Here is a 22,754-nt window from a genome sequence, read left to right as displayed (position 1 = left end):
AACGTAAATGCAAGCAAATAATAAGAATATACATTGCATGTGTCCTCCCTTTCTTATACAGAAGGTGGCATCTTATGGGCATTGCTGTGTAGCTTGCTTTTGGCTGAACAGTATACTATGGAGATCAACACAGAACTGCCCTGAGAAGGTAGCAACAGGCTGGCCGTGCAGGGCTACTGGGCGCTCAAAATGTGGCTGGGGGATGAAAGCCAGAAGTTTAAATTTAGTTTAAAGTTGAATTTTAAAATGGAAGCAGTGTAACTTAGGTTCCCATTAAATGTTATTTTGGTGGAATGACATTCCACTTTAACCATCAAAAATAGTTTCCAAATTGAGATGCGGTATTGGCGTACAATAACATGGGGGTCACAGACTTAGTTTACATTCTCTATTTTGATACTACCTTAATGTTTTACAGTGTTAAATTTGAAATAACAGTTACATGTAGAAATAACATTTCTGACATAGAAGTTAAACAAAATATTTAAATTTTACCAACTTTTATTTTTAAAATATGGCTATTAATTAAAAATTATATGTGGCTCAAATTATATTTCTACTAAATAGCACTGATATAGAGCATTTATTATTTCTTACAGTTGGATACTGCTGTAAAGAGTACCATATTTTATTTAACCAGTCCACTGTTGATGTATACTTGACTTGTTTCTAGTCTTTTACTGTTAAAAATGCGGAAATCCATAGCCTGGCCTTGCATCACTTCACACACGCGCAGGTGGATCTGTGAAATGAATTCCCAGGATGGGAGTTGCCGGGTTAAAGAGTATTAAACTTGTAATGTTGATCCTGACAAATTACCCTTTATAGGAATTGCACCAGTTTGGGGACACCTGGGTGGCTCAATTGGTTAAGCATCTGACTCTACTCAGGTCTTGATCTCAGGATTGTGGGTTCAAGCCCTGCACTGGGTGTGAGTTCATGCCCAGCAGGGAGCCGACTTAAAAAAAAGAGTTGTACCCTTTTAAATAGCTTTGTTGTGAAGACAGGTTTACCACTAAAATGGCTTAAACATCAACATCAGGACTTTGTATCTTTTGATGTATGTGAAGATCAGTTGCTCTTATCTGGTCATCTTCTTGGGGACTTTCATGTCTTGGTGGCCATATTTTCCATGCTGTACTCCTTATTTTCTTCTTTCCAGCCCATTCTGTCATTTTGAAAATTATTTTTAAATAACTTAAATGTATTTTGAAATTTAAAAAATGGGAAAAACCTTACCTGGCATTATATGAAAACTGAAATATCCCATTAGTCTTTGCCTTAAGGTTAAAGGTAAAAATAAAACAGTAAATAGTCTGAAAAGTTTAAAAAAAAAAAAAAAAGAGTTGTAGCAGTGTGCTTCTGCCAGTAATGTGTGTGAAGTGCCAGGGTCCTTGCATACTGACATTTTACGCTACACACATGTTTGGAAGATCTAATAGTGAATGCATTTCTTTTTTGCCAATTCTGAGAGTTTTAAGAAGAAATCACAGATGGTTTGCCTAACTTCTTTTTTCATTTAAAAAAAAAAACAGTATTAATGACAAAACTCTTACAATGAACATTTTAGAAGTGACTCTTTTTCTTTTTTAAATGAAAATGCGGAGGAATTAACATCCAGTTTTCCCAGGCTCTAAATTTCTTTGGAAGTTGTGGTTTCTCTGTATACAGACTTAGGAAGAGAGAGGCCAGGAGGGTTTGTATTTATAAGGGATGACATTTTCTTCTGTTTTCTAATTATTGGAGTTTTTTTTCCAATTCCTCCTCAGATCCCTTCAGCAGCCTCCCCTGGCTGCAGCGCATGAACAGTATAAGGGAGACAAGGGAGGTGGGCAGGAGGCAAGCAGGATTCCCGTACATACAGCCTTTCCATCTCTTTAGTTTGGTTTGGTTCCCAGGATCAGTTTTACTGAGTACTGAACACATTCTCACTTCACGGGCTTCCTAAACCAGGAAATCCACTGACAACATAATTGGAGCTTATGAGTGTACACAGTGGTTCAACAGCCAATTCTGTTTACTTGATTATTAATAAGCTGCAGACAGTTCATCTTTCTACCATTAGGCTCTAACTGCTGTCTCTCTTTTGAGGCTAGTGTGCCCTCTACTGCCCTCTCTCCCTTTCTTTTTTTTTTTTCCCCAGACTGAAGTGAAGAACGAGACATTCAGCATCCAAAAACAAGTTGCTTCAATTTTTCCATTCATAGGAATCTCAAAATAAGATTCTCACGAAGAGAACTCTCACTGTGTAGTTTGAGATCTGTCAGACAAGCTAATAGTATATTGGAAACCCTTAGCTTTCAGGAACATAAGCTTGTATTTTGGCAAATCCAGAGATGTATTTTACAACAGCTATGACTGTGGACATTTCCTTTAGTATTTCATTGATTTTCAATATGAAAAGGTGAAGCCGTGAAAGCTGAGACTCTCACTGTGGGTCAGGCAGGCAGAGCACTGGGCTCAGGGACTTACTGGAAGGGTCATCCTTGGCAGTGGGTGAAATTGAGCCGTTTCTATATTGTGCTTACTTTTGGAATGAATGTACAACTTTCTAATAGGAGGCAGCTGCTCCAGAGCTGTTCTTCCTGTCCCTTTTTGCTTCTATAGCTAATTGTGCTTAATTGTTTTGTTTCAGGAAGGGTTTTCACTCGTTGGTAGCAAGAACTGGTTGAAGATTGTGAGACGCATGGATTGTCTGTTATTTGGAACAACAATAAAGGCAAGAGGCCCCGTGGCCAACTGTTTTAAGTGAACGATCATACCCTTCTCATCTAAGTGTGCACAGGGAGGGTGAGTGTGGGAGCTTCTCTTTGCAGGTGAAATGGAACTGGGAAGATCACGTATGTTGAAAGACTTGCCCTCTGAGCAGAATGTGAACCCCGGGCTGCAGAAAGGCAGCAGCCCGTCAGTCAGAGGATGTTGCTGAGGACCCAGGGCTTTGACTGATCTGTCAGTGCCCATCTGTCACAGCGGCGGCCCAGCCGTGCCCCATTCCCCAGGCACACGCTGGGGGGACGCGGGACATGTCATTGTTTGTCTCACTATTTTCGAATGCTTTACTGAGAATGTCTTTTCGTTTTCCCTCTTTAATAGTAAAAAAAAATCCCTTTTATTTGCTTTCTGACTGCATTAAACATCAAGAATGATTCTCATCAAAGACACATACAGTCTAATCACCTGGATTATTTTCTTTCAGAAATAACTATAAAAAAAACCAATCTGTTAACATTCACCAAGTAGGTAATATTGGAATTTAGGTGAAAGATCCTAATTTTTCATGGGCTCATAGACTGAGAATTGGAAGAGCACCTAACAGAGCATCTAAGGGAAAAGGCTTAGCCTGGGATCCACAGACCCTCCAAAGGGTACCTCAAGAATTCAGGAGACCATGCATTTTCACTGACCTCTAATTGGAATTTATAATTTCCTTCCATTATGAATGTTGGCATCAGACACAGTCGTATTAGATCTTTGCATCAATAGAAATCAGCTAATTTCACCACATCGTGGTTGTTTCTGGGAGCTTCAATGTCAGCCGTGCTCAGCACTGCCGCAGAATTATGGTGGTAATTAGGCCTGCTGTTAGATCTTTTTATTGCCTATGTTAATGAGCATATATACTGTTAGTTCACAAATTAGTGTTTTAATATTATAGTAGCCTACTTCAGGATAATTGGTTTCCTTTATAATCTAATATATTTTATGTGATTGTAAATGTTTTGAGAAGTGGTCCACTGGTTTCACCAGACTGCCAAAGGGAACTCGCAGGTCTGCAGATACACAGAATTTTTTTTTTCCAATAAATACTGTACAACACTGTAAATGTATTTGCTCTTCCTACTGATTTTCTTAACATTCTCTTTTCTCTAGTTTACTTCATTTTAAGAATACAGTATATAGGTGCGCCTGGGTGGCTCAGTGGGTTAAAGCCTCTGCCTTCGGCTCAGGTCATGATGCCAGGGGCCTGGGATTGAGCCCCACCATCAGGCTCTCTGCTCGGTAGGGAGCCTGCTTCCTCCTCTCTCTGCCTGCCTCTCTGCCTATTTGTGATCTCTCTGTCAAATAAATAAACTAAATCTTAAAAAAAAAAAAAAAAGAATACAGTATATAATAGATGTAACATACAAAGTGGGTTGATCGACTGTTCGTGTTACCAATAAGGCTTCCTGTCAACAGTAGGCTACAAGTAGCTAAGTTTTGGGGGAGTCATTAAGTCTTACTTGGGCTTTCAACTGTGCAGGGGTCAGCACCCCTCACCTCTCATTCTGCAGTCAACTATATATGTCTTTTAAAAGTTACACCAATGGCGCCTGGGTGGCTCAGTGGGTTAAGTCGCTGCCTTCGGCTCGGGTCATGATCTCAAGGTCCTGGGATCAAGTCCCGCATTGGACTCTCTGCTCAGCAGGGAGCCTGCTTCCTCCTCTCTCTCTCTCTGCCTGCCTCTCTGCCTACTTGTGATCTCTCTCTGTCAAATAAATAAATAAAATCTTAAAAAAAAATAAAAGTTACACCAAGTTTTTAAGTTTTTTCCTGATATATATTACTGTTAAAAATTTGAACTATGAAGAACAACATAAAAACCAAGCAACTTGACCATTCCAAAATAATTATTACTAACATTTTGAAGTTCTTACATGATATATTCTTTCAGTTAGGATAGCATTCAAATGCATGTGACAGAAAATCCAGGCATAATGGCCCCCAAAATGAAGGGTTTATTTTATTTTTTTTTTACTAGATGACAAATCCAGAAACAGGCAGTTGCTAGCATCGGCTCAGCAATTTCACAGTTCCAAGGTCAACATCTTTGCAATTCCCCTGGCCTCTCCCTCGCATTTACAGAATGGCTGCTGTAGCTCGACCGAATTTCTATTCAAGAAAACCAGCTTCTTCTTCTTCTGTCCCTTTCATAAGGAAAGCAAAACTTTCCTGTACAGCTTCTTTCCACTTCCCACAAAAGAATAGGTCTTCTTAAGTCTCATGGACCAGAACAGTGTAATGTGGCCTGTCTCAATTTGCTGACATTAGCAAAATGAGCATTTAGCTTTCTCAGTCTCTCATATATGTCTGCTCATGGCAGTGAACAGTGTCTGTCGCACAGATAATTTATACCTTTGGGTTTAGTCTTTGAAAATGTGATTCTTCAGGGCTGCATAGCATTTTATTGTTTGCATTCAACATGATTCACCTAATTCCCAAGTTTTCAACTATTATAAAAATGTTTTGATTTTCATAAGGATTTATTTACAGGGTTCTTGAGATAGGAGTCCTGGAAGGATGTGTATTTATTTTGTCAAAGTGCCCTCTCTATAAGTCACCCCATTTCTATAGCACTAGTGAATTTAAGAATGCTCATTTATCCAAATTCTTTCCAATAGGTGGATATAATTTAAATTTTAAAGCTAGCTTCCAGTCTGATTGGCAGAAAGGAACATCTTCCTTTAATTTGCATTTCTTCAGTAACTAATGGGAATGAACCTTTTTGTGTATTTGTTAGCCATCTGTATTTGTTCTGTGAATCACCTCCCTATATATATATATGTATATACACACATATATATATTTATGTGATTTATATATATGTGTATAAGTCATATAGATGTAGATTTTAGAAATATTTAAGGTTAAGATCCTTTTGCCCACTGTTACTGTGAATGGTATTCTTTATCCCAAAGAGATTTCTAGCTGCTTATTATTAGACTTTTTCTGAATTAGTTGAAATTTGGCTTCCAACCAAACTTTTATTAACTCTGATTTGTTAATTTTTTAATTTCTAGGAAAGTGATTTATAATCTACAATGACAATTTTATTTTTCCCAATAGTTTACACTTATATATATACTTATACTTTTCTCATCTTACTGAATTACCTAGACCTTTCAGAACACAAATTCTGTGGTTATACCATCATCCTTGACCTCTTGTTGACTTGAATGGACAGTTGTGTTTAGACGTTAAGAACATTTCTAGCTGTTGATCAGATATTCTTTACCATGTAAGGGAGATAGTCTTCCAGTTAAATTTTATTTACTAATACTTTTATCAGGATTACATATTAAATTGATTTATCAAAATATTTTTGATACCTTTTCAAGATCATGTCTTCCCCCCCCCCCCCGCCTGACCCCCTTTTTGTGATCTGTTGGCTTGGTATAATAATACTGAACCAACAGATTCTTTTTTTGGCCTTATCTAGAAAAGGGTATCTCTGGTGTTTCTTGCCTTGGATAACTTTTAGTTAACCAAGTGTTGTGTAACAAACACCATTAAGTTAGCAAATGGAAGAAGTGTTTTGAAAATAAAGTTTTCATTCTGTTAACAGCAATTAAATATAGCTTAAATCCTGTGGGTAAATAAAAGATTGTATTTCTTTTCTCTCTGGATGAAATAAGCAGATTAAGTTCTGCTTATTTGCAAATTGGGCTGCTGCTTCTTCTTTTTTTTTTTTTCCAGTAATTCTGATATAAATGCTCCAGGTTAATCGGCTAGCAGTCAACATTTAGTTACCTATCTGCAGGGAGTTTGGTTTAAAGGAATGAACAAACCACTCTCCTCTTTACCCCCAGGAACTCACTGAATCCTGTTTTCATGATTTTGGAGTATTGCATCTTGGTTGCAAAGTAAAAAATCAAAGAACGTGTTGAAGCCCCTTCACTCATTCAGTCCTTTCTTGTGTACTCCCCTCTCCTTCCTTTTCTATGGCAGAGGAATTCTCTACCAGTGGTGGGGAAAACTGCTTTGGTTGGGGGTCCTAGTGGTGATGAGAAACTTTATACAAACAGGTCTGGGCAAGGAATCTAAAACCAGCAGGAAAACCCAGCAGGTTGATGAGGCCTTGTGTCTCCTTGGCTCTCCTCCCATGTAGCGCTAACTAGACCCACGTCTTACATGTGTGCTGGTACTGTATGACATCAGCCAGAGAGCTTGTATGACAATCGCCAAACGCAGATGCTCTTCATACCTGTGAGTCAGAATTTACTGAGCACAATGCCTCCCAGAAGGTAGAGCCTGATTTTCTTGTGAGTACATGATCAGTGTCCAGAGACAAGCCCTTAGCCTTTACTTTTGTTTCCTTAAGGCGTCTGTGTGAAGGGAGTTTTCTGCTTATTGTAATAACTTGAAATTAAGCGTTCTGAAGTAGGGGAGAACAACCCAACATGTAAACCATCACTTAAAACATAGTCATTTTGCGCTAATCTTCTTAGATGATAGACTGTATATTTAGGCCAGCTCATGGCTGTTGGCATATACTTGAAAACTTTTCATTTCACCACAAGGAGCCCTTTCTCACTTTTAATTATGGCATAAGAATAAGTCTTATCAAGATTTTCAACCCAGGAGTCCTTTTTGTTAACCTGGTGGCAGCTTTTCCTTCGTGGCACCCCATGGCATTGAGGACATAGGATGGCGATGTAGCTCATTGTCACATTTTTTCCTGATGCACCTCAGTTTTATCTTGGGTCTGCATGCACTGAGGTGATATTTCTGGCTTCAGATGATAAGCTCAAATTCTCTCTGAGAATTTTACAGAAGCAAACTTGGAGCAAGGCTTCAGTTAGGCTGTCACCCGTACAGCTTACCCCATCATTCTTGGAACTGCATTCTAAAGAAACCCTAACTGTCCAGACTCCTCCTTATGCACACTCACATACAGATAGCTCTAAACCTACATAATTGGTATGAGATCGTTGCCCTGCTGATGCACTTAATAATTGTCTGTTTCTGTACATAGCCTTTTGTCCAGCCCCGAGGTACAATTTTTAATGTGATTGCTTGTCAAAGATTTGATAATTACAGAGTCGGAATGGGAATAGCTAATACAGAGGTCTTCATATAGAGTTTAGGGTAAGCTAGAAACGGCTTATTAATTGTAAACAGGAAAGCAGCTCAATTTCACAAAAAAGACTCCTAGAATTACCGAAAATGGAATGTATAGGTCTCTTATCAGGTCTTTCTCCTTCCTCAGGGAAAATCAGCTTTTATTTTCTCTTGACAATTTGGGGATTATTCATCTGAGAGAAAAATATCTAAGGAAATGAATATGCAATCCAGAAAAGAAAAATACAGGGGACTAATAAGTAGAAGTATTCGACCTTATTTGTAATCAAAGAAATGAAATTCTACAATAAAAAGTCTGTCTTAACCTAGTAGAGTAAAAAAAGTTTAAAAGAGTAAGAATCTCCAGTGTGGAGGGCACAGTGGGCATAAACTGATAGTATCTTGTTCGGAGCAGTTAGGCATGGTACCAAAATACCGAATTTGTAGAAGAATGCCTACCACAGCTCTGTTGTTTATAATAGGACAAAAGGCTGTAAATAACTTAAATGTTTGTCATTAGGGGGCCAGATAAATAAAGGACTACTCTTCAGTTATTAAGAACAATGAACTTTTTTTTTTTTAAGATTTTATTTATTTATTAGAAATCACAAGCAGGAAGAGAGGCAGGCGGGGGTGGGGGGTGCAAGCTCCCTGCTCAGCAGAGAGCCTGATGTGGGGCTCGATCCCAGGACCCTGGGATCATGACCTGAGCTGAAGGCAGAGGCTTAACCCACTGAGCCACCCAGGTGCCCCTAAACTTCTAGATTTATGTTCTTTATTATTATACAGTAGTATAGTCCAACATATCCCTGTAATACATAACCCACGATGGATAAGTGCGTGTATATGTTCTAAGATAAGTATATATTAGAGTATTCCCTTTTCGTATTTTTTCATTGTTGTAAGGGTAGTGATAATGGATTATTTTACACTTAGGAAAAAGATTAAATGAATTACAAAATGAAGAGAACCCAACAGTGGCAGTCAAGTGGAAGCAGTGTCCATTCTTTTTTTTTTTTTTTTAAGATTTTATTTATTTATTAATCAGAGAGAGAGAGAGCAAGCACAGGCAGACAGAGTGGCAGGCAGAGGCAGAGGGCGAAGCAGGCTCCCTGCCGAGCAAGGAGCACAATGTGGGATTCAATCCCACGTCGCCAGCATCATGACCTGAACCGAAGGCAGCTGCTTAACCAACTGAGCCACCCAGGCATCCCGAGCAGTATCCATTCTTCTAAACACAATACCTCCTCATCACTTAGACATGCCCAGACTTTTCTGTAATGTAATCATGTGGTTTTGCCTAATGGCTTTATCTAAAAAATTTAAATTGTACCAATTGGGAACAGACAAACCAAGGGATTTTTGCCTGTAGGAACTCAAAAGGATTTTGTTAGCTGTGGTTGGAAACATTCTCCCATCAGCAGTGATTCATGTATTTAATAAATAGAAAGTACTGTCACTCTGCTAAGTTAGCATCTGGATAACTTTAAAGAAGGACCTGAACAAAGGCACACCGTACATACCCCTGTCTGGTACGTATCAGCCCCTCTAAACTAGGCAGAATACTAGACTACCAAAACAGGAAGCTACTTCTACTAAAATAATGGGTTTATTTTTGTTGTTACTATTACAATACAGTTCTATTTTTAAACTTACAATCAAATAAGTTTGATGTAGTTGTCAAACTTTTACAACATTAACTGCATCTCTCCCACATTAGCTGATCTGCCAAGGAATGGAAGAACTCATACAGCCGATGAGAGGCAACACGGGATCTGTGTGTAGTCTAGCTTCATTCTGGATCTAGAGCCCTGCAGATTACAACTGTGCAATGCACTCACTCTTCGCATCTGCCTGTCTCCTGTTCCCCTGTCTTGTTGGTCAGCTTCACTGGTTGAATGTGCCATCTCCCTGGTTTGCTCTTTTATATACTTAGGTTTAGAAAAATTTTGTTGAGCCATCACTGATTTTCCACCTAAGAAATAAGAAGCTATGAAATCTTTATTCCAAAGTAAGACAAAACACTGATCTTTTACTGCAATCAGTTGTGACTTTCCTGGTCTTCATGATATGGGCGTTTCCATTCCTGCTGGTGTCCGTTCCCTGAAGGAGATGAATTTAGTAGGAGTGGCTCCCCAAAGGGGGAAGAAAGGAAATTACTGGCTTTTCTCTACCCACAAGAACAATCTAGAGTAATTAATCCTTTGTCCACACCTGTCCCCTGCAAGCAAAGGGCAGCACTCCCTAGAAGACGGCACAGTAAGGAAGTGTATGACAAGGGTGACTAAGGCTAACTTTGGATTTGTCCCACAGAACAAGAGCCGGATGTTCCGGGTGCAGTTTAGTGGAGGGTCCAAGGAGCAGGCGCTGGAACACTGCTGCAGCTGTGTGCAGAAGCTGGCCCAGTACGTGCCGGTGCAGGTGCCCGACCCAGTGGGCCAGGAGCTCCCACCGAGTCCCGGCCCACTGACGGCGGGTGAAAGCCGAGGGGACTGTGTGCAGCATGTGCCCCTGCAGCAGGGGGTAAGTAGGCAAGTGTGTTGGCTTTGGGAGAAACCTGACAAGGTATTCTTTTGAGGAGTGGGGGCAAAATCACAGTGGAATTTGTTGAGTCTGTCTGGTTTGTAGGTTAAAAGGTACCTAAGGTTAAGTGACTTACTTAAATTGAAGGTTGATCGTCACTGTAGCTACCTCACATCCTAGAAATTAGAGCAGCCAGGAGTCCCGGCTGTGTTCTAGGTGTCACTGTAGACGTGGTCCTCAACGTATGGTCCCTGGACTCTTCCCTGAGACCCTTTTCAGGGGCCTATAAAGTCATCCTTGTTTTTATAATAATATGACATCATTTGCCCTTTTCATTGTTGTATCTGCATTACCTGACAAAAGAATGGAGCAAAGCTACTGTCACCTTAGCACAGATCAAGGCAGTGACATCAGACCGTGCAGGGAGTCAGCACAGTCCTGAGCTGCCCCTCTGCGCCCTGAACCAGCCCCACTTCCAGAGCGCCTCTGGAGCGCTGTTAGCACTGGAAACAGCGGACAGACTGCCACAGCCCAGGTTCACCACCCAAGTGAACCTGGTATTTGGTGGGCATTTTCTCAAATGAAGTGAGTCTGTCATTATAGGAAAAAGACTAATAGTATTTATCGACAGTGATGAAATAAGCTTCTCAAGCGAAGACTGGAATCTTGGAAAAACTTGTATCTGCTGCTGGACTGTCACAGTTCCCGACCCAGCCAACTTCTCTGATAGTGCTACTTGTGAACATGGGTGTGTTTCTTTTTTTTAGCTATAATTATATGACAAAAAGTTTCAACATTTTGGAAGACCTGTATAGTCCGGTGAACCAGTATTTTCCAAGCGACCAAGCCACGATGCTCCAAAATCATGCATGGATAGAGATCTGGTCAACGTGTACACAATAGTCCCGTGGTTTTAATAACAGAAAGTGTAACAAGTTCATTGCTATGATTTCAGACTCTCTGTTACAACTGACTTTTAAGAACCTATCTTTTGTTGAGTTTTAATGTTCTATCAAAGAATATCCACCATTATCTGAAAAGGGTGTTTTAGGATACTTCTGCCTTTTCCACCTAAATAGCTGTGTCAAGCCAGAGTTTCCTCATGTACCTCTCCAGAGCAACAGATTGAATGAGATAGGAGAGTCCAGCTGTCTTCCATTAAGCAAGACATTCCAGAGATTTGCAAAATCATGACATTTTTGTTTTAGGAAATAGTTTTTTTTTTTTCATAAAGACATTTCTAAGAACATATAATGGGTTTATTTTTTTAAAATGACTCAGTATTTTTAATTATTATTTCCATTTTTAACAGATCAGAAATATATAACCAAAACAGAGGCTGTCTGAAGGCCTCAATAATTTATCTGTGTGTAAAGGGGTCTTGGAATCGTAAGTTGGAGGATCACTGTTTCAGAATTTCTCCTGGAAAAAAGACATTTTCTAGCATTTCATTGGCCTGATCCCAAATGTTGTTAGCATAAGCATCTACCTGTGCTCTTGAGATGAAATTCCAGTTTCAAGCTGAGTTTTTAATTTTCTGCTTTGAGAAATTATTTTCCAAACCTGACTTTCTTTCCTTCATCCTGTAGGAGCCCTTAAACCACTGGACTGAGATGGTTTGTTGTTCCTCTTTTTTTTTTTTTAAAGATTTTATTTATTCATTTGACAGAGATAGATCACAAGTAGGCAGAGAGGCAGGCAGAGAGAGAGAGAGGGAAGCAGGCTCCCCACTGAGCAGAGAGCCCGATGTGGGACTCGATCCCAGGACCCTGAGATCATGACCTGAGCTGAAGGCAGCGGCTTAACTCACTGAGCCACCCAGGCGCCCCTGTGGTTGCTGTTTTGCCACCAAGTTTCTGGTTCAGAATTTATGTAAGGTGAACATAAATTTACATTATTTTTCGTAAGGTCTTTTTCTTTGAACAAGTGCTGACTTCCTCTTGAATGTGCTTAGTTTGCCAAGTAAGATTTTGTATTAGAATTCTTTCCCTTCGTTTGTTTGTGTCTGACCTTCTTTGAGAAGATGTCTTCATGCTAAAGCTCCATTTCTTACAAACCCTGGATCTAGTTTCAGGCATTTTGCCACATCAGCTCCCACTGTATTAAGAATCCTTTCCCTCTAAATGGGATGGAGTGGTCTATTATTTAGTACTTTATTGCTCATGATCCTTTGCCCCCTAAATAGAATATCTTCTTTTGTAAATTTCATTGATCCATTATGCAGTTCAGATTATGGTACCCAGGGCATGGGATGGGACAGGAAGCAGATAGGCTCCTAGAATTTGGGTAGTCTAGAATGCCTTATAAAGGGCAACGAAGATGCATCAGGCTAGAAATTAATCAGGCTACACAATTATCTGAATAGAAGAAGATAAACTGAGGCTATAGCATGGAATAGCAAACACAGGCAGAGGGTTGTGAACTACAGAAGCAGATGGAGGCTCTACCGCTCCGATTTTGAAGGCTAGTCCCAAGTATCTAGGTAGAAGTATCCGCAAAGTGGCTAGAAATTTTTCATCTCTTTTCTTGATTCTGTCTTCAGGTACTTTTCCAAACTGTAGTTTGGTGTTATATGTGATGTTGTGCAAAGACCACAGGCTGTGGCATCAAAATGGAACTGGAATCTTGACCCTATTAGTGGCTGTGTGATCTCGTAGGAGTCCCTGAACCTCATCTGTAACATGGCAAGATGGAAATGGTCTGTGTTTATGTATGTATATGTATATATACACACACAGATGTAGTAGAACACCTGGCAAACATCTAAACAATGTTACTCATGACCTTCACTGTCAGTACTGTTACCCACCCAGATCGTTCCCTTGCAGATGGACAAGTTCAGGTGCCAGTTAGTTAGCCAGGATCACAACTCCAAAGGGGCCATAATAAAATGCAGTGTCTGAAGCTGCAGAGCAGAAGACAAGATAAAACCACTGGGTTAATTTGCCACAGTGTAGATATCGTGAAGCACTGTCTAGAACATTCTAGTCTTCCTTATGGCAAAACATTCCGTTTGCCCATAGCTGCTGCTGTGCAAATGTGGTACCATGTTCCCGTTCTCAGAATCCATCTTAAAGAGTTGCAAGCTGTGGCCAAGTTCTAGTCATCATGCTGCTCTCTTGTATTCAGGTGCGTCATCTTCCTAAGAACTACATACACACATGTATATGTATGTATATGTGTATGTGTATATACACACATATATATATATATGCACATGCATATACATATATATATTTGGGGGGGTCTGAAATAGTTATCTTCTTTGCAGATAGAGATTAATTACATGTCTTTCTACTTCAAGCTCCTGAGTCCATTTCCCAGAGAATTTTGTTTTTACTTTACCTCAGCCTTGTAATTTTGCTAACTGTGGCTTAACTGTTTCTCAACCTGAGAGTTTCTAAGCCAACCCAGCCCACCCCGAAGAGAGGGGCACAGGAAAGAGCATGGTAGTTGCTGGTGAACTCTCCTTTGTCAAAACAAGTCTGGAAGAAGCAAACAGCAAGTTACTGTGTGCGCAGAATCTTCTAAGTCTACACACTTGAGTGGAGGACAGTCTAAACCCGAGCCACCCTACTTGCCTCAGGTGCTACCCTCACACTTGGCTACTGTTCAGTGTTTATGCGACACCACATTTGGTTGATGTCTGTCCCAGCTGTCTGAGGAACATGTGAGCTGAGCTGGTACATATCCTAGGAAAGCATCACATACCACAGCCAGGCGTGCCATGCCAGGCATGAGAGTCTTTTATTTTCACACATGAGGAAACTGAATAGAGAAAGGGGCTTTACCTATGGACTTCTGATTCATTTGAGTCCCTTAACCTTTTTGTCATTTTTAGTATTCTTGACTAGTTTTCTCTTTGTTCCTTACGTCCTGTCACCCTACATTCCATTTTGATGCTTCCAGCTGTACTTTTTTTCTGAATACATACTGACCAGTGATGGTCAGCTACCACATAGGAGGAGACAAAATCTGGCACCCCCGACTTCTGGCGGCCAGAACATACTGATATAGCATGACAGAGGCACCACCAGCTCACACCTCAGGTGGGCACGCCTGTGTGCAACAGCCACAGGTGGCCTGAGCCTAGGTGGACCTGCAGGTGTATGACTAGGAAGGAGGGGGCAGGGCATTGGAAACAGTGCTTTTAGGTAGAAGCAGCCTTCCAAGCCTTTCGGGCCTCGGGCCGTCTCCTACCCTGTGTGGATTTTATTTGCCTGGAACACATCCCGTATTCTACCCGAACAGTCTCCTCACATTGTAGATTCTTGTGAAATGCACAGATTCTGGAGCATCTCCTACTTCCTACCTAGCATAGAGCCTCCCTTTAGCTCACCCCCCACCAAGAGCCTGAAGTCTTAGACCTGCTTCCATTCCAACACCGCTTGGGTTGCATTATAATCACTGTTTCACTTGTTGGGTTCTCACTGGGCTGTAGGTTCTTGAGGGCTGGACCTCTGCCCTGTTCTCTGTGGCCCTTTCCCTTTCTCACCCCAGTGTCTAGTAGGACAGACATTGTTGAATGAAGATACCTTGTTATTTTACTCAGAAGAACGCATTCTCTTAGAATATCTAAAAAGATTTTAAGTCTTATTAAAAGCATATGGTTATCTTGAAATTACACGGTGTCCCCCCCCCGCCCGCGCTGCGCCCCCCCCCCCCCCTGCCCGGTTTGCTCTTCTGCTGTGATGATGTATTGCTTGAGTCATAACTCTCAGAAAGGAACAAATCATTACCAGAAGCTGGGCAGGTCGCCTGCCCTATGGGATGAGCTTGTGGGCATGAGCTAGGCCTCCAAAGCCTGGAGCGCACGGTGGTGCTGGACAGTGGGAAGTCCTAAAAGCCTAGTAGCAGACACTGAGGAACACATACCAGGCACAAGGCAGGGAGCCTCAGACTGAAACTGTACTCTGTACTCCCTCGCCTAGCTTGAACCAGGCAGACTCCATGCGTCATGACTTGACGCCCTTTACTGACACTATTTTTACACAAGCAGACATGCTGCCACTCCTGTGATGGCTGGTGGCATTTGTGATTACATTCAGCTCGTCCCCTAACTGCAGCCATGTCCTTGCAGCCACCCCAGAAGCCAGAGAAGCCGCAGCCATGTGGACCGGCCAGCACGAGTGTTTCCGGAGGAAGGATCTCAGTGAGTCGGTTAGCTCAGGTAGAGCCTATTTTCCTGTTGTTTTCCTTGGTCATGAAAACAGTGATCCTGAGGAATCTGCTTCCCAGCGGTTACCCCTTGTGGAAGAGTAAGCTAAGATGCCAGTGTGGAAGCTGGTGCTGAGCGGGGGCTCTTGGGCTGATGGAAGAGCGGTCTCTGGGGAAAGGCCGGCAGGGTGGGCTGTGCCTGTGGCCTTAGCGGTTCAGTGTGGGAGATAACAGATTTAATTACCACCTCCCCAAAAGGAAGAGTAGAGGGAAGTGCTTCCACTTAATTTTGGACATGAAATTTGAGAACTAGTCTAAGACAAATATCAATATGAATTTGGAATCAGATGGTGGTTTCTGTAGGGACAAACTTCCGGTGCTGCGATCTCAGCTAAGGATGTGTGGAAACCCAGGAGGATTCAACCTTGTTCGCACAGACTAGCTTTCAGACATTCCTCCCTCCCCTTGCAGTTTGCTATTACCAAAGAATTCCACAAAATCTGTTCATTCAAATTCGGGGTCACTTGATGCCTACTCAGCTGGAAGCTCCTGGAGACCTATCTCCCCACTGTGTTTCCCTGCTGTGCTGGACAGCACACGGTCAGGCTAACAGCTTCTGACTTTCATACAATTCTGCATGGAAATCATCAGTATGCAAGGATAATTTTTTTTTTTTAATTTATTTTAGAGCACGTATGAGGTAGGGGATGGGAAGAGGGAGAGAATGAATCTCAAGCAGACTCCACGCTAAGCGCAGAGCAGTGTCAGGCTGGATCCCAGGACCCTGACATCATGACCTGAGCCAAAACCAAGAGTCGGACATTTCCTGACTGAGCCACCCAGGCGCCCGTCTTTCTTTTTAAATGTATTTATTGAACTGTGCTAACAGTGGTATGAAACAGAAAACACTGGTGTTTTCTCCGTCTGGCTTATCACCACTAACTCAGTCATAGAACTAACCTGGACAGTCATAGAACTAAAAAACTTAAGAGGAAAGAAGACTAAGAATTCATGTCTATTCCTTTTAATAACTCAAGCAACTATCACAAAACCAAAATCAAAACCAAACACAAACCTAAATGCCTCTGTCCAGCGGCAGATCAGGCTACATAGTGCCCCAGTATATAGCCTCCTATTTGCATTGTGGCTAGAGGGTAACTGAATGAGAGGCTGAGGACAGGAGAGCCACACCAAAAAAACCATGGAAACGGCAGGTGTGATACCCTTCTTCAGGAAATGTCAGTTGCTATAAAAGGTGTATCTTAGCCCAATTTATTTACATAGTAACTATACATATGTAAGTATTTGCATATTTACATATTATGGAAGCAGGTACAAAGAGAGAGCACCAGGCTGGTCGCTCAGACAGGTTATTCGTTTGCTCTAAACTTCTAGACAAGTCATTCCATGAAGGTCTAAGTGGGTAACACTTTTAGAAATCGTTGTAGCCATATAGATCAAATTTTATGTTCTGTCTTGTTACCTGTAATTCCATTTCAACTACATAAACATGCATATAAGGATGCCCTTCACAGTGTTGAGCACAGATAGAAGATCAGAAACAACATAAATGTTGACTAATAGGACACTAAGTGGTTTTAAGTGTGGCATAACCATAAATGGGATAAAAATGCAGCTGATAAAAGTGACACATATCCCTGTCTCTTGCCATGGAACAATATTAGCAGTACAGTAAGTCTTTTTAAAAGGCTACAAAGCAGCATGGTTGATTTTCTTGTCCTGAATACAAACAAAAGTTGGAAGGAGATACACTAACCTCTTAACAGTGGCTCTCACTGGAGAGCAGGGCTCCGTGTTACTTTCACGTTCTCTCCTGAAGCAGAGTCTGAGAAGTTAGTTTGAATTTAGAAAAGTAAATGTCTATTACAGATCGTGTCTAGGGAAACATCAGTTGTATCCACATACACCAAACCATGCCATCCATAGAAAGGGATAAATAAGTCTTCATAGTTCTATGACTGAGTTAGTAGTGATAAAACCACTCACCTAGGAGTGTTAGGAGTCAAAGCAGCAAGCGCAGAGGGAACACCACAGAGCTAGAGCCCACAGTCTCGCGTGATGCTATGGACTCCAATGTCACCGCACCATCCAGACTGCCAGGTCCAGTAGACTTTAATTTGAACTCTCATATCAAAATAGTGGCAACTTACTCACCTGGTTTTAAAACACTGCAAGTTACCAAAGACAGATGGTAATCCATCAAGTGACAAACTTGCTTGACACTGTAGGACCTCATCTGTGACATTTTGGAAAAGGCAAAGCTACAAGGTATGGAAAAGAGATGAGTGGTTTGCCAGGGGTTAAATGTTTGACTACGAGAGTGGAGGTGGTATGAAGACATTTTCTGGGCTGGGGAGTGGTATGGAAAGGTCCTGTTTCTTGATTGTGGTGACAGTTTCATGTTCCTCTCCCTGTCCAACTTCACGAGTAAGACTGGAAAGAGACATGAGAGTTAATTATGTCCTTTGGATGGTCAGTTTGTGACTTTAATTACATTCAAAACCCACTTCCCACACGGTGAACTGCTCACACCCATTCATCTATGAGGTCTGGGAAAGCTGAACAAAGCTCATGCATTTCATTCACTGACAACTTTATCAGTCCACAAAATGTCAGCACATTTTGTGGACTGAAACAGGATCTTAACTTTGTAAATCATTTCATTAATACATTTGAAATAGGGATACAAGTTGATATCACTTCCTATGTATATTTAGAAACATCATATAAAGGAACCCTATAAATCTATTAAACACTAATTTTTGGTGTATGTTTCCCTAATACTTCCTTAAAGCAAAGTTTTTCTGTGTTCTATTCAGGCTGTTGCTTTTGGCTATACTCTCTAATAAACTACTCTTCTGAAATCCCCACAGTCTCTCCTGGTGTCAGGGGAGCGGCTCCCGGTCTGCGAACAATCTGCGTGGGACGCAGAAGAGTTAGGCCCCTTTCTACGCTTGTGCCTCATGGATCAGAATTTTCCCGCGTTTGTGGAAGAGGTGGAAAAGGAACTCAAAAAGCTGACAGGGTTGAGAAATTAACACTCCAACAAAGGAAGCTGAAAGCACTGAAAAAGTGCTTCCTCCTAAGATTAGATACAAGAATAAAGAATATTATTCCGGGGGCACCTGGGTGGCTCAGTGGGTTAAAGCCTCTGCCTTCGGCTCAGGTCATGATCTCAGGGTCCTGGGATCGAGTCCCGCATCAGGCTCTCTGCTCAGCAGGGAGCCTGCTTCCTCCTCTCTCTCTCTGCCTGCCTCTCTGCCTGCTTGTGATCTCTCTCTCTGTCAAATAAATAAATAAAATATTTAAAAAAAAAGAATATTATTCCGAACACCTTTTATCAATGTTTTATTTTTAAAAACAGGTGAATCCACTTTTTTATACATCATTGCACTTCAACACAAAACACAAGTACATGCATCTATGGTTACACACCGCATGAGAACCCTGCCGGGCGAGAAAATCTACACTCAACCGTTAAAGCAATGTGAAAAATACAGTGTCAACCCCGGAGGAGAACGAGTTGCATAGAATACCATGCGAGAACATTTCAAGGTCATTGAAAACAAAAGGTAAATTATAAAAGTTTGCCTTAATTGAATGTACAATAAGGTTCAACACATCAGTGCAAAAGGATTTAAGAATTTACATGGTTTAACAAAAAAGAATCACTTAAAAAGCAATCATACATATATACTGCAATTCAATATATCCAATCAGTGGAGCGTTCCAGCTTCTTACCAAAGTCACAGGTTAAGCCCTTAGAACTACAGATTTCAGTTTATATTACTCATCTTTATGTACCAGAACTGCACAATTTCCTCATCTGACAACATACAATAAGGAATGAATATCAGCAGCTAAAAAATGAAACAAGCATTTATTTTATTTTGGATTTCTCCCACCCCCAAAAATATAAATATATATATATATATTTATATACTGTATATATCTGTAGGTTTTGCTGTACTTTACAAAAATGTTTTCACTAGATGGCAGCAGTGCAATTTAGAGCTTTGCCAATTTAACAGCTGCATTAAGTAAAAAATGGCGCATGCACGATCCGATCCTGAGGACCTTTTCACTTCTACTTAAATATTTTAACAAAGGGGGGAAAAAGCAACATTCACAGCACATCAAGCCCAAAATAGTTTACACCTTCTACACTGAAGCATTGTTTAAAATGAACCTGACTAGTTCACCCTTACAGGAAAGGCTAAATAAGGCATGCTTTAGACAGTCGTTGTGGTGTTGCTCACTTGAAAGGGGAGAGAACCAAAGAGGTCCAAGCAGAAAATTTAGCAGGTCATGTTGCCACCAGTTTCAGGAACCTAAAGATCTGTAAAGAGACAGTATGTGGAAATTAAAAGGGAATATGCACCATCACTGAAGACTACACCAAGTGCCACATCAAACAAAGCTTTGGTTCAGACACATGCTCAGGGATGGGGTGTGAAATTCTGATCTCCATGTGCCTACGTGGAAGGCACTGCAGCCCAGCTGTGCCGGCCACTGTTCCTGCCTGGCCCTCACAAGCAAAGTGGAATTAACTGGCCTCTGGGAATAATCCACACAAGGGGACAAGTTTTACCTCTTTTTAAAGATATGGTTAAATAGTGGTGCAGTGTCTTTTTAAAACACCACATATACTCTGAAATGGCACTTATAGAGATGTGTGGAACAACACAGCTGAAAATGTTCCTTTCCAGTGGCTGCACTGGACGAAGGACAGAGAAAGAACTTGTTCCATCAGTATTGGCTGCTCGGAAATGAACTACCAAGATCCCACAACGTGATGCCAACTACTGAAGAATCTGTAGCAAGGTCAACAGAGGCATACTCATTGGAATATAATTTTTAAAACTTCTAAAGAAGGCCATACTTACATTATAAGCAGTATTTAATTTGTGTTTCTCTGGCGCAAGTTTTTATCTTTGTGATTGTTGGTAGAGTTGGTTTTCCTTTGGAGGAAAAATTGCATTACAAAAGTTAAACTCAAAGTAGCAACTCTTGAAATTATAACACATGGAAATACAGGGATTCTTTCACTTACTACCATCCCTGGTGTAAGAAGAAATTTTACTGCACACTAATGCATAAGAACACTCCATAAAGTGCCTACAGATCTTCGAGTAATCCTTTTGACTCCCACAATACAATTTTCAGGTACCTTTCCCTCTGATTTATGGACTATAATTACTATAAAGGTAAAAACTGTAGTTTCTTCTCTACTGAACACCACAGTCTCTCCTCAAATAAAAGATGATCACATATGGGCAGTGCTGTGCTCTCTGGCACTTAACCAATTTGGGCAGTTTGCCTGTCACTCCTTAGTCTGCAACTCTAGGAGGTTCTGCTTATCTCGGACAGATTCAGAGCCCGCAGTACCGTCTCCTTCGGACACACGCAACTGTTGAGGGAGCCTGGCAGCTTACCTGTGCTATAGTTCCACTTGAGATGAACAAGACTGGAAGTCTCTGATACATACTGGTGATTGCCCCCCCCGCATTCTCAATTTGAGCATACAGGATGCGCAAACCTTTATTCCTGCATGGCATTCCACTTTATATTGTTAGAAAAAAACAAAATTATACTGCCTGTCCTGGGAATAAAATGGTCGGTCAGCCCCAACTGTGCGGCTAGCGAGGTCTACACTACAACACTCACTTCCACTCACTGGTTGTCCACAACCTTTGCTACTCCATTGGATTACACTGCAAATATAAAATAAACTACTGAATCAATGTCCAATAAATTACTTACATTGGTCCAGCTGGTTCATCATCTGTGAGGTATTCAGATTTTTAATAATCCATTGAGAGACAGGAGAAGAAAGGAGAAAATCGTGAGACTCTACATAAGAACTAACAGAACAGCAAATGGCAAGTGGCAAACATGGCTATTCATAGCATTTATTCAAGGCCATTCCATCTGGAGGTGCAAAAACACTCATGGAGTTATTACTTCTAGATTCAAGTTTTTAATGACAGGTATGTTGTTTCAATGGTTTTAGTTAACACTTTGAATGCTTGTCATGAAAAACTGCAACTGTAGCGGACAGATAGGCTGCAATATTATTATACTCATCTTGTCCCCAAGTTCCAGTGGTTCACTCTTAAATAGATGAGAAGACAAACCAACATTTCAGTTGTAAAATCCTGCTGTTTGTTTTCTTGGGGTGAATGCGTGCACAGTTTTGGCTCAATCCTGCAAGGTAGATGGATGTGTATGTTCTATACATTAGCCACACATCCTCACTTCCCCAAAGGACACTGCTCTTGCTCTTCTGTAATCTTTAGGAGAGTCTTTCATCTGGAGAAAAGACTGAGGAAGAGGAAGCCACAATAGTTCAACCTAATACTGGGTTAGCCCGGCTGGGCTATGCCCGCAACAAGTGTATGGGTACCAGATGTTCCATGACACACCAGGGAGAGCTGAATAGTGGTGACATCCCTCTAGAAAAGACTTCAGACAGAAAGACAGGCTCAACTCTTGAGCCCTGGTCAAAACCAGAACCGAAATCCAGATGAGCCATGAGATTTTTCTTTTTCTTTCTTTTTTTTTTTTTTTTAACCAAAAAGCTTAGATTCTCTGAGTTTAGAAGCCTTCTTAAATTGGTATTTCACGATTGTGATTTTTAAGTTTTTCTTTCCTGTTTGTGGACTGAGGGCAACTTGGTCCCCTTTAGGCAGAGATGTACATACATGGAATGTTTGTTTTAAAGAGGCCCACAAACGGGAGGGAACAGTAAGTGCTCTCAGTTTCTTTCTGTTTTACGTAAGTCAGGTAGACTAAATGATTCAGAACAGTTTGATTTCACTGAAGGCTTCCAGAAAAACTCTCAGCAGGATTCCACAAGGGGGCTTGGTGCACATGAAGCAGTTATGGAGGTCACAGTCTCCGTGTAGGCATCTGCAGGAGCACACGTCAGGAGTAATGTCTGTCACAGGGAGACATTGCTCCACCTGTTCCTTTGAGGCAACGGAGAGGCAAAGCCACTGCCAGCACACACAGTGACTGGAGCAAAAAAAGATTGAAAAACAAAAACAAAAACGAAAACAAACTAACCACAAACCAGTGACTTGTCAGCCAGAACAACAGGCTAGCGACACACCAGTGTCCACAAGGCTCTACTACAAACAACAGTACACTCTCGACCAGGTACAGAGAACAAACTAAGACTCAAGGACACCCAAGACAGCTGTGTGCCGTGTACGCAGTGGAGATATACGGGA

General features: G+C 41.2%; 2 protein-coding genes across 6 annotated transcripts in view; one reads left to right on the top strand and one right to left on the bottom strand.

Moving 5' to 3' along the window:
* REC114 (REC114 meiotic recombination protein) overlaps positions 1-18,841 on the top strand; it is a 103,064-nt gene extending 84,223 nt beyond the window's left edge. Inside the window, exons 3-6 of one of the 3 annotated variants that reach the window (XM_059371872.1) lie at positions 2,636-2,719; positions 10,132-10,341; positions 15,422-15,493; positions 18,393-18,841. In XM_059371872.1, the coding sequence (XP_059227855.1) occupies positions 2,636-2,719; positions 10,132-10,341; positions 15,422-15,493; positions 18,393-18,557 (531 nt within the window). In that variant the 3' untranslated portion in view covers positions 18,558-18,841. Of the gene's footprint in view, positions 1-2,635; positions 2,720-10,131; positions 10,342-15,421; positions 15,512-18,392 lie in introns of all 3 variants that reach the window. The other 2 variants (XM_059371871.1, XM_059371873.1) reach the window with 2 other exon arrangements.
* Positions 18,841-22,754, bottom strand: part of NPTN (neuroplastin) — a 70,245-nt gene continuing 66,331 nt past the window's right edge. Inside the window, exons 7-9 of one of the 3 annotated variants that reach the window (XM_059371867.1) lie at positions 21,283-21,304; positions 20,406-20,480; positions 18,841-19,858 (exon numbers count right to left, since the gene is read on the bottom strand). In XM_059371867.1, coding sequence (XP_059227850.1) covers positions 20,420-20,480; positions 21,283-21,304 — 83 coding nt within the window. In that variant the 3' untranslated portion in view covers positions 18,841-19,858; positions 20,406-20,419. The remainder of the gene's footprint in view (positions 19,859-20,405; positions 20,481-21,282; positions 21,305-22,754) is intronic. The other 2 variants (XM_059371869.1, XM_059371868.1) reach the window with 2 other exon arrangements.

The sequence above is a fragment of the Mustela nigripes genome, chromosome 13 (assembly GCF_022355385.1).
Source record: "Mustela nigripes isolate SB6536 chromosome 13, MUSNIG.SB6536, whole genome shotgun sequence".
In the NCBI taxonomy this organism is placed as follows: domain Eukaryota; kingdom Metazoa; phylum Chordata; class Mammalia; order Carnivora; family Mustelidae; genus Mustela; species Mustela nigripes.
Note: the sequence above shows the minus strand (reverse complement) of the source record. Positions and strands in the feature narration are given on the sequence as shown.